General features: G+C 41.2%; 2 protein-coding genes across 2 annotated transcripts in view; both read right to left on the bottom strand.

The window, feature by feature from the left end:
• Positions 1-432: 432 nt before the first annotated feature.
• Positions 433-8,689, bottom strand: LOC137877154 (sodium- and chloride-dependent GABA transporter 2-like). Its single transcript, XM_068716876.1, has 15 exons — positions 8,637-8,689; positions 8,052-8,243; positions 6,961-7,095; positions 6,649-6,789; positions 6,475-6,562; positions 6,242-6,374; positions 5,900-6,034; positions 4,933-5,036; positions 4,603-4,727; positions 4,406-4,518; positions 3,636-3,773; positions 2,427-2,529; positions 2,163-2,263; positions 1,775-1,945; positions 433-1,491 (listed from the first exon to the last, which is right to left on the bottom strand). The coding sequence occupies exons 1-15, from the start codon at positions 8,641-8,643 to the stop codon at positions 1,342-1,344; spliced, it is 1,836 nt and encodes a 611-aa protein (XP_068572977.1). The 5' UTR covers positions 8,644-8,689; the 3' UTR covers positions 433-1,341.
• A 1,820-nt stretch (positions 8,690-10,509) lies between these two features.
• Positions 10,510-10,752, bottom strand: part of kdm5a (lysine demethylase 5A) — a 15,082-nt gene continuing 14,839 nt past the window's right edge. Inside the window, exon 29 of the mRNA XM_068716870.1 lies at positions 10,510-10,752. This exon is cut by the window's right edge and continues 798 nt beyond it. The gene's annotated coding sequence lies outside the window, so the exon portion shown is untranslated.

Genomic DNA, 10,752 nt, shown 5'->3' with positions numbered 1-10,752 from the left:
CACTTTTTTTTCACCATAACTGTACCATTATCTACTCTGGTTTTCCTGACTAGAAATTAGGGTATACATGTTTTCCTTTTCCAAATAGTAAAATGCATAGTTTCTGCATTTTCCTGAGAACAGTCTGGAAGTATAAGTTGATGCCTGGTCCCCAGTATGGGAAACATAGCATGTTGGCACATTATGCAAACTACACTTTATGCACATTATGCAGACTACGCTTTTGCAAGGTCAACACCTGCTGTGCTCCATCACAATCCATAATGAATGTGTCAAGCAAACACAATTATGAGCATACAGTGTCATGATCAGTAAATTAAAGAGGCACTCTGGCAATTTTGTATTGTACTTTCATAAAGTGTGGGGACTTGGAGAGATTTTTTTTAGCAGACTTTAATACAGCACTGCATAGCAATTATTCAAGAAAACATGAAATGTTGCATGTTTATTTAAAAACATACTTACAAGATTCACATTTGTACAGTCATATTCTGTTACAGTACAAAATATGAAACTACGTTGTTTATGTCTAGTTAGTCCTACAGCTACAGCAGTGCTACAGTATTATACTTTTTACTGACATATCCTTTCATTACACAGCCTATTCATGTGAAACGCAACATTTTATTTTAATTCTTGTAAGTACAAAAGGGAAACTTTCCCCCAATCAGTTATGATAATAAAAATATATGATACAAATATGGCTAAGTAGCCATGAAGCAATATCAGATATACAAGGACACTTATCTTACATGTAGCGGTAACAAATGGTTAACCTGTTCCATCACTGATTTTCTTAGTGTTACATTAGCAAAAACTCTATTCTTATTGTGCCAACTAAGACAATTATTCTTAAACTTTTGGGGGAACCTGTGTGTCTGTCTCTACAATTGCCACCTTTGATTGAGACGAAAAGATCATTAACCTCCATTATAAAATGTTAACACTTTCATCAACAAGGCTGACTCGTAAATTTCAGCTGATCAGTTGATTTAAATCATCCGTGAAATGCAGAGTTGAATATATACCAAAGTATTCATAGATTTCAGTTTGCCCTTGTCCCTTTAAAACTCCAATGAATGACTTTTTAATTTATTTATCTTTATCCTTTTTTTCTCTACATTACTGCCATCCCTGAAATGTACACACACTGCCACACCCAACACACTGTATGCCTGTTATCTCCTGAGTCCTCCATATCTGTTATAATTTAAAATCAATGATGTGACACTTAATGGTGATTTCCCTGCAGTGATCTTTGGAATGGAGGTGAGGGTGCAGCAAGTCAAGGATGGAACCAAAAAACCACATGTCTTTCCGATACACATCACCACTGGTGCCTCATAAGTTGGAGTCTGTCTCTGAGACAGGATAGTAGCCGTTTCTAATCATGGCAGCTTCTCCCTCCGGAGCAAAGATGGCCAGTAAATTCTCCTGCTCCCTCTTGGTTTTGGGTAGGGCGTCTGATGGTTTGATAAGCAGCTGGATGCGCTGTAGAAAGGTAAAACCAGTGTGAACGAGCTCAAGTCTTTTTTGGAAAAAATTTAAAAATGGGATACGTTCAAATCAAGTCAAAGTTCAGACGGGTTGGGGACAAGCTCACAGGAAGTCTGATTTAAGACCAAGACCAAAACTGGCACACAAATCCTTTAATTTCAGACCCTGAGTTAAAAAAAAACTAAACACATCATCCATGGTTAGCAGGTATGAGATAACATTAATCTGATAACAGCTCCCAGCTAACTGAACAACTTAAAACAGAATCAAATGTTACCTCTTTGAATGTCCCTTGGGTGGTGCTGATCTTGTACACCATCCAAAGTGGAATGCAGACCATGGAGGAAAGAGCGAGCAGCCAGCCAATGGCATAACCCCACCAAGGGTACACATACTCGTTGTTGTACTTTAGAGGGGTGTATTTGATGAGAGAGAAGGCAAAAGTACCCTGGAGAGACAATTAAACATGCATTACTATTGATGAAGAAGGAAGAACTGATTTGTGTTTATGTCTACAAGAGGATAGGAGAGGAGAGGAGAGGAGAGGAGAGGAGAGGAGAGGAGTGGAGAGGAGAGGAGTGGAGAGGAGGCCTCAGTTGCTGTCCGCCTTTGTCATTTTTGGAAAGTATTTTTGGATACTACTTAATTAGTTTGTTGATACTCACAATGCACGTGGCTGGGGTGAGGTACAACCAACAGTACTTGATGTAACATCCTGGACGGTAGCCAATCATGTCCTCAATGTTATCGTAAAAGCGGTCTGCACCTGGAAAAACACAGTAAAGACATTTCTATCTATGTTGACAGTAATCAGGACAATTATTCCACAGCACGTACACCGGAAGACACTCATGAGACACGTTTTTTTTTGGTTTTTTTTCAATTTTCATCGGTGAAAGACAGCCTTTTATGTTTTGAGGACAGCTTACCATAGACCCATGCAATGCAGACGGTTTCAAAGATGGACATGAAGAGAAGACACATGCCACTGGCTGCATAGTAATCAAAGAGCTGGAAAACATACATGCCTCCCTACAAAGATAGATGAAGCACTGAGTCAAAGGTATATCTGAAAAACTTCCATGCTACAATTCATTTGATTTAAGACACAATGGAAATTACTTAAATACTAGAATAGAAGTTTAATTAATGCTCTTCATATTAACACATCTACCTTAAGCCAGAAATATAAATAGGAAATAAACTGAAATCAGATGAAATTGCTGGTGTGACCATTCTAGAAATATCGTGGATTTATTATTTCTAGCAATATTTTTGTATGGGGTTTTGTTCTTGACACATTTTAAAAGTTCACTTCTGATTACACAATCAACTCAGTGGTCACATATGTGGTCCACCGATGTATAAAGGGCACACTGGATTGTTTGTGTTGTCTTTATTGTTATGCATTGTCAGCACAGACGTACTCGACACACTTGGTGAGACAACGCAACATGATGGTGTCAGGAAATCAATTAAAGCACCGAGCAATACATTTTGTTTCTGTATAAAAATGCATATCAGCCTCCAGATAAATCTATTCTCCTACTGTTGACATTTAAAGATGTACACGTTTGCGAGATTGAGATTTGAAACACCGAAGCCCAAAAACTGGAGACTTCTGACATGCTTGAGACTTACCTGAGACTCGTTGCACAAAACCTGTGACTTGTTTGTACTTACAAAATGATGACCTGTTGACACCTCTGCAGAGCATTCATGTTTCCAGCTGTGCAGAGGTGAAACCATGTCAACTAGGTTGAACTATGTAAGAGCTTATATCAGCAGAACAAGGCATCCTGTGCTGGTTTACCCCTAAACAACCATCAGTTGCAACACCCCCCCCCCCAGCATCAACTTGATTTGTTATGTATGTGTGTGTGAAACAAATTTCAAAGGAGATATGAAATAAGATGTTATTATCTAAATGAAGGCATTTTCACCCTTCACCCTGCCAAGACAGATATGATGAGGGAAAACAACTGAAGCATTGCAATGTTACATTTAAAAGACACCGAATGGACAAAATATTGTTACCTTTACTGAATAATTAGGACTTCAACATGTCAGTAAAAAAATATCTTTATGTCAGCAGATGTTTGCCTGTGTGCATGGATCTCTGTGTGTGACCGCCCTACCTCCATCAGCATCATGAGGCCCATGAAGAAGGAGACGAAGACCACACCTAACAGGAAGAGCTCCCTGCGGTTTTTACGTCTGAACACGGCGGGGTACATGTCGACTATCGCCGTCACAAGGCTCTCGACACACACAAACTGATGGGAAAGAGGGGGAGAGGTGTTAGGGGACGAGGGGAGAGAGGTGAGCACTGATCAATAAATTAAACCTTTTTTTGTTTGTCCGCTATGATGAAGGAAAGACTTACTTCCCACATTTAAGTCTCCGAGCCACCAGTGGTGGAGGAAGTATTTAGATCCTTTACTGAAGTAAAAAAACTACTACGACACTCAAAATACTATACAAGTACAAGTCCTGCATTGAAAATGTTACTTAAGTAAAAGTATATCAGTACAATTGGGAAGTCAAAGTACCACATTCAGAAAAATTTAATCAGAAATACTTCATTGATCCCCAGTGGACAATTGGTATGTTACAGTTGCTCTTAAAAAAGAAATAGAAAGACTATCATCATAATGTAAATTATGTTATTGTGTATAATATACAGTGTAAATAGTAAATAAAAATGCTGAGAGGTGGGTTCTATTAAGTGTGTTAAATATAAATGCAAGAGTAGTATAAATAGGAATACATTTTCTAATTTAATCAAATTTAATCCAAATAATTAAGATAAGTAAAAGGAAATGCAGCACTTTAAAACACCGTATTTCCTCAGTAATCAGTGTCATTGTGGAAAACAAGAAGTGTTAATTAACTTGGAGGTACGTACCTGACTGTCAAGCCCCAGAAAGACGATCATGATGAAGAAGAGAGCGGCCCACAGGGGAGAGAAAGGCATCATGCTCACAGCGCGGGGGTAAGCTATGAAGGCCAGGCCAGGACCTACAGGAGGATTTATAAACAGGTTATTTTGCTACTCTATTGCTATTCCTTTTTTTTTTAATGCATGGGAGGAAAAAGCCTCACCAGATTCTGCCACTTCTGAGATGTGAACATTCTGCTCATAGGACATGAAACCCAGGATGGAGAAGATCGCAAAGCCTGCCACAAAACTGGTGCCACTGTTCAGAAAGCACAACGCCATGCAATCCCTGCAACAAACAGCACATTTTTCATTGTGATGGAACAGAGGAGATTCATTTCAGCATTGTTTTCCAGCATCGTTAAGCTTCAGATCAACGCAGCTGATCACATAAATCACACCCGATGATGAAGTTGATTTTTAGTTTCAAAATGAGAGATGAGGAAGGAATTCCTGTTCATTTGAGCGTGTATGCGTATACATTATTTACCTACCTGTAACAGTTGTTGTTGTATTTGTTGTAGCTTCCCAGAGCAGTCAGCGACCCTAAGCAGATGGCGTAGGAGAAGAAGATCTGGGTGCCAGCATCCATCCACACCTTACACAAGAGACAAAATCAAAACAAACAATAAACCGCTGAAAGTAAAGCGACGCTAAGTCTGATGTAATGTATACATTAATTAGGTTGACGTACAAACATGTGTGTTCCATGTGTGTTTAGATAATCCGAATTCACGTGCTGAGTGTTGGCGTTCATAATCATTGACTAATGTAGTTGCACAATATAAAGTGTCACACGTCTGTTATTGGTCTTGTTTGTCTCGACATTGATAAACGACCCAAGCTTCCACAAATACAGAGAGTGCAAGATCTGTAACAAATAGACAAAGACTCATCCCTTATCAGAAACAAAAAAATGACTATAAAATAGCAAAGGGAAGGAAGAACCACAAACAATCAGGAGATGGACAGAGAAGGTAATGGCAGATTGAATTATTAGTTTTGAGTGTTTACTCTACTTTGTTTGATTCAGTTTTGTGGCAGGAACAGGAATAAGATGACACAATAAAAGCAGAATTAAACAAAAAGAGGCACATAAAATATTTTGGGGACTCTGCAAAACTCTGCTGATTGCGGTCGAGCACAGAGCCAGTTAAGCCTGGTTAGCTGACTGGGCCTCAGTCGTGGTAGAGCTCGTATTTACACTCCAAGTGGTGTCCTGACCCTGCATTCAAGTCCTGCCGTGCCTGCCTCTTTCATGGAGAGCAGATGGACCCAGCAGAAACTAGGCTCCCTAGCAGAGAACCATGGGATACCTGCACGTGGTGCGCCCCTTGCCCACAGGGATCACCACATCTTCTAAAGGCCCTCTTAGGGAATTAGTGGTTTGGTGTAATGGTGGTGAATGTGGATCTGCATTTAGGCTTTCATTTGTAAGCTGTCTGTGTGGCATCGTGGTACCTGTGGGTCTGCCAGGCGTCCCAGGTCTGGATAAAGGTAGAACTGGATGCCGATCGCAGCACCAGGCAGGGTGAGCCCTCTGATCAACAGCACGATCAGCATCAGATAGGGGAAGGTCGCGGTGAAGTAGACCACCTATTTAGACACACACATACAGAGTTGATAAGTATGCAAACAAATAAAGAAACATCCATCCATCCGGGGTCGTGGGAGGGGGAGTACGATAAATACAGAGACATGCCAAGTAGAAAAAATAAATACCAGATGTCATCCTTTAAGTGTCCGAGAGCCGTCTCTGGTCAAACTTAATGCATCAATAAAAAGGGTCACCAGGTCACCCACCTTTCCTGTGGATTTCACCCCCTTCCAGATACAGAAGTAGCACATGACCCAGGCGATGAACAGACACAGGGCCAGGTCCCAGTTCAGAGAGCCCATGTGGTCGATTCCCGGGGAAATCCTCAGCACTCTTCTCCTGCAGAGACAAGGAAAGAAACGCGGAGTCGATGCATCGCTGTCGCTTTCACAACAGTGAGGTATCAACCAAGAGGAGGCGAGGCGCTCTGAAAACTCACTCCCAGAACTCGATGACGGGAGAGGTGGCATTTGGGTTGATTGTTTGTTCGATTGAGGTGTTTCTCCGATGTAACCCCACACAGTTTTCTTGGGGGGGAAGCAAAATGTTGTAATTCTTAAAGTATCAAAAACATTGGTGGAGCTCCTCATGTGTTTTAAAGTGCTCTTGTTACCTGTGTTCCAGGTGTTGTTGCAGTTCGACCAGGGCAGCTCCCAGGAGAAGGAGTAGGACAGGTAGAAAACGCCCCAGGCAAGAACAATGATGTAGTAGAAGTTCAACAGAGTCACTATCACCTGGGTGCCATAGCCAAGACCTGCAGAATAATCAAGACAAATATTCAGTAACATGTGTTTTAACATACATTTAAAATATCAGAAGATATTAAAAAACTTCTTCCACTTCAGAATTCCATTTTTCAGGTTTTAGTATCATGGCTTCATAACATTTGGTATGCTTTGCCAGGATCTCTGTGTGTCCAGCCAACCTTCAAACAGCGGACTGATTTTCCTCCAGCAGGTAATGCCTCCCTCGCTGGTGTACTGGCCCAGAGCTACCTCCAAGAAGAAGACAGGGACGCCGCAGGTGAACAGGAAGATCAAGTAGGGGATGAAGAATGCACCTGAGTTAAGAAAAAGAGCAAAGGATTCAGGGTTAACGTAACCCAGGGCCTTCTTGTACTGCAACAAATGTGGACCTGAATATAGACTGCAGCTCCAAAAGTCACAGTCAGTTTGCTCAAATAAGGACAAATGGTCCAAAAGCCCATGTTGAGTCGTGTTTGTTTTTCCTGTAAATAAAAGTAAACCTTATAATGTCTAGGTGTACTACCTAGATGTAGTATTTCATGTCCAAGAGTTAATGATGTTACCAACTATATGAAAGAATCCATGCCTAAACAAACTGAAGCTGTATTATAACTCTTAATAAGACCAAGAATTAAAAGGTACGGAGCACAGCAAGAGGACATGGAGAAAAGTTGTGAAAAATAAAGTTGTGCCGACGTCCCGTTGGGCGGCCAAGGATGTTTGGCGTGCTCAGATTTCCGCCTCTCTGCGGGGACAGCTGCTGTGAGCACGGAGCAACAACAGCTGCCTGACCCCACTCGGGCCCTGAACCCTGACCCTGCCGCCCCATGGAGGGATGAAGAGGGGCGTTGGATTAAGCACCTACACAAGCAGGGCCGATGGGGTCTGAGGTCTGATTTGGTTAAGTGTGAGACCTTGAATATATATATCTGTTTTTACTTCTTTCACCTGAGCTCGAGTCAGTCTAAGGTTAGATTTTGATTGACAGATTCTGAAAAGGGTCCTCAGGTGTTCCGTAGTGCCATATATGTGTTTTTTAAATACTCTCAAATTCACGTCAGCTATCTTGAATCGTCTACTAATTTAGTGCATGTAAAAAAATAACATGGTTGACAGTAAAAATTTACTGGAGCAAGATTGAAATATTATTATTTCAGCATGAGCCTGAGATAAAGTATGTAAGCTCCATTTGCACACCTTTTACATGTTAGTTACACCTTACAATTTCCCAGAAAGGGACGTGCATGAGCTCCTTCCTCCGTCCACTCACCTCCTCCATTCTTGTAGCAGAGGTAAGGGAAGCGCCACATGTTGCCCAGGCCGATGATGGAGCCGGCGACGGACAAAATAAACTCGATCTTGTTGGCCCACTGGCCCCGCTCCTCCATCTTCTCCTCCGAGGGGGGCTTCTGGTCCTTGGCTTGGCTGATGCCATTTGGGGCGCACGCTTTGGCAGCGTCACCTACACAACAGACAGACAGAGAGAGAAAAGGAGGATTGCAGCAGGTTACAGAGGCCGGTCGATGCTGATTGTTTTCCCTGTACACAGAAATGGCAGAGATGTCCTAAAGCAAGGCACCAAACAGCTCCAGATGCAGAGTGGGAGACAGTGGAATAATGTAGTTTTACTATACATATATAAGATCTGTGTGTGCAATTGGATAGCTGTGAAGCATGTCATTAAAGAAAAGGAGCATGCATGCTCTCTGCTTTTTAGCTCAAGAGATTTATTGCAATGCAATTCTTATCCGTGCCTTAAACATAATTAAACTAACAACATAATTGAACTTAAATCAATCTAAATTGAACTGAAAATCTCCAGATAGTCAATTTGTAAAATGTATTTATATCTTACCTTTCATTGCAGTGTCACTGGATCTCCTGTGTGTCGCTCTAGTCTCAGGGCTGAAGCAGTCTCTGGAGGTTTATCAGTAAATGCTCAGGTTTTAGGAATTTAAGCGCACTAGAGTGAGGGGCGGGGGTTTGTAATGCTAAACTGAGGCCGGCCCTCTTTTCTCTCTTCCTTCCTTTGCCCTCGTCTGCCACTTTCAGAGCAAAGTACATCACCCGTCATGACTCCATGCTTAAAATAAGGTGCACCACAGGATGACACCGGAGCAGTCTGTATAGTGTCGATGTCCGCCGCAGTGGACCACTTTCTGCTGCAGAAGCTGTATTATTTAACAATAACAAAAAAAATTAACCATGCATTTAAATAATAAAAATCACACGTCCTATTGTACGCTTTCAGAGAAGTGAAGCAAGCGAATAATATGGTTTCGATTTTGTGTTCCATACATTTCCTGTCTGCAACACAGTGCATCCCAATTTCATGTGTGAGGTTAAGGTTTTCCCAGTTGAATTAGAAATCAATTAATTATAAATTAAAGTATTTTAAGAAAGGAGCTCATGGTTGAATCTGGCAAAAATGTATATCTGTATGCCATGCTGCTGAATTTACACAACAGTATTGCTACCTGGCTGATGGATGAAGGGAAGCCATAAACAGAAATAAAAACAAATCACAGAAACTATAGTACGATATAAATTGATTACAAAAAGGCTTTTGTGACCGTTGAGACACCAACCTACAGTCTCAAGTGTAAAATTCCACTCACAGGCAGAGTGAACACAACAAACAGCGGGCGATGGGGATGTGGTGGTACGAGATGACAGAGCAGACGTTATGCAATCAATTATGTACCATTACTGTTCGTGTCGTTGATGCCTCGCAGCGCCTTGTGATCGCACATTTCTAACTCTTCCAGTCAGCACAGTGGCAGAGGTGAGCGACTCAGGCGGGGGCAGAAAGCAGCTCGGGTCAGTTCGCACCGGATTTGACTCGGCCGAGTTAGAAGTGACAGCACCCACCCCCCGCACACACACACACACACACACACACACACACACACACACACACACACACACACACACACACACACACACACACACACACACACACACACACACACACACCTCCTCCGCTCCCTTTCTTTTTTGCAGACAGAGTTTTTCTGCACATTTACATATTTACGAGCAAATCCTACGAAATTGCTCCCCCCACCTAGAAAATCAAGGGTACTATTTTGAAAAACTGAGGTTTGCAAAATGAAAAATCTGGAAATAAATGGACCCCCCTTCCTAAAACAAAACCCCCAAAAAGATTATCTATAAATAAATTTGTTTTACACAAAATGCACATTTTACACTGCCTATAACTGAGGGGACAAAAAATGCAACGCGGTAAAAAGCACATTCTGGCAAGGAAATCTTCATGCCAGAGCTCCACAACAACACGTCAACACATCGCTCCTCTAATTGAGCCTAACGAGTAACACAGGAAACATGAAAATTAACTTACAACTTGAAATCAACCTCTCAATGACATGGCCATAAATCACCGTTGAGCCCTCAGAATTAGACCCAGCAATCATCCTGACATTTCAGCCAAAGACACAAGAGCTAGATTTCTTTTTGATTTTCTGCCTGCTTGTCTTAAATCTTGATTGATACATCCATAACATTCCACTTTTATATAGTACTTTTGATTTGTTTGCACGATGTGTTGTCCTGTCCTCTCTCCGTTTCTTTTCCAAGACTAAAATAAGAATATATAAAATAAGAATATATATGACATTCAACAATATGTTCAGAAAGAAGAAAAAAAAAAAAAACATACTCATCATAAACCATAAATTAACACAAAGAAAAAACATCACAATTATCAATCATTTGACTAGGAATAGTTTATTAAAGGTGAGAAAACAAAACAAAAAAAGCCACAATCCATTTGTTTAATTGCTTAAAAGTATGTACATTATAAATAATTCCACTACATTACAACCATTTGTGTTTTTCCTAGTCTGGAGTCCTACATATTGAGATGTTACTGACTGAAGGGACACACACAAGGCAGGGGGGGGGGGGACACACGACCGGGGACACATTTGTTTATTTGCCTGTTTGCACTG

The sequence above is a fragment of the Cebidichthys violaceus genome, unplaced genomic scaffold (assembly GCF_023349555.1).
Source record: "Cebidichthys violaceus isolate CVI_PGR_0920_01 unplaced genomic scaffold, fCebVio1.0.p SCAF_21, whole genome shotgun sequence".
Taxonomy (NCBI): Eukaryota; Metazoa; Chordata; class Actinopteri; order Perciformes; family Stichaeidae; genus Cebidichthys; species Cebidichthys violaceus.
The sequence above is the reverse complement of the archived record's forward strand: the minus strand, read 5'-3'. Positions and strand labels throughout refer to the sequence as shown.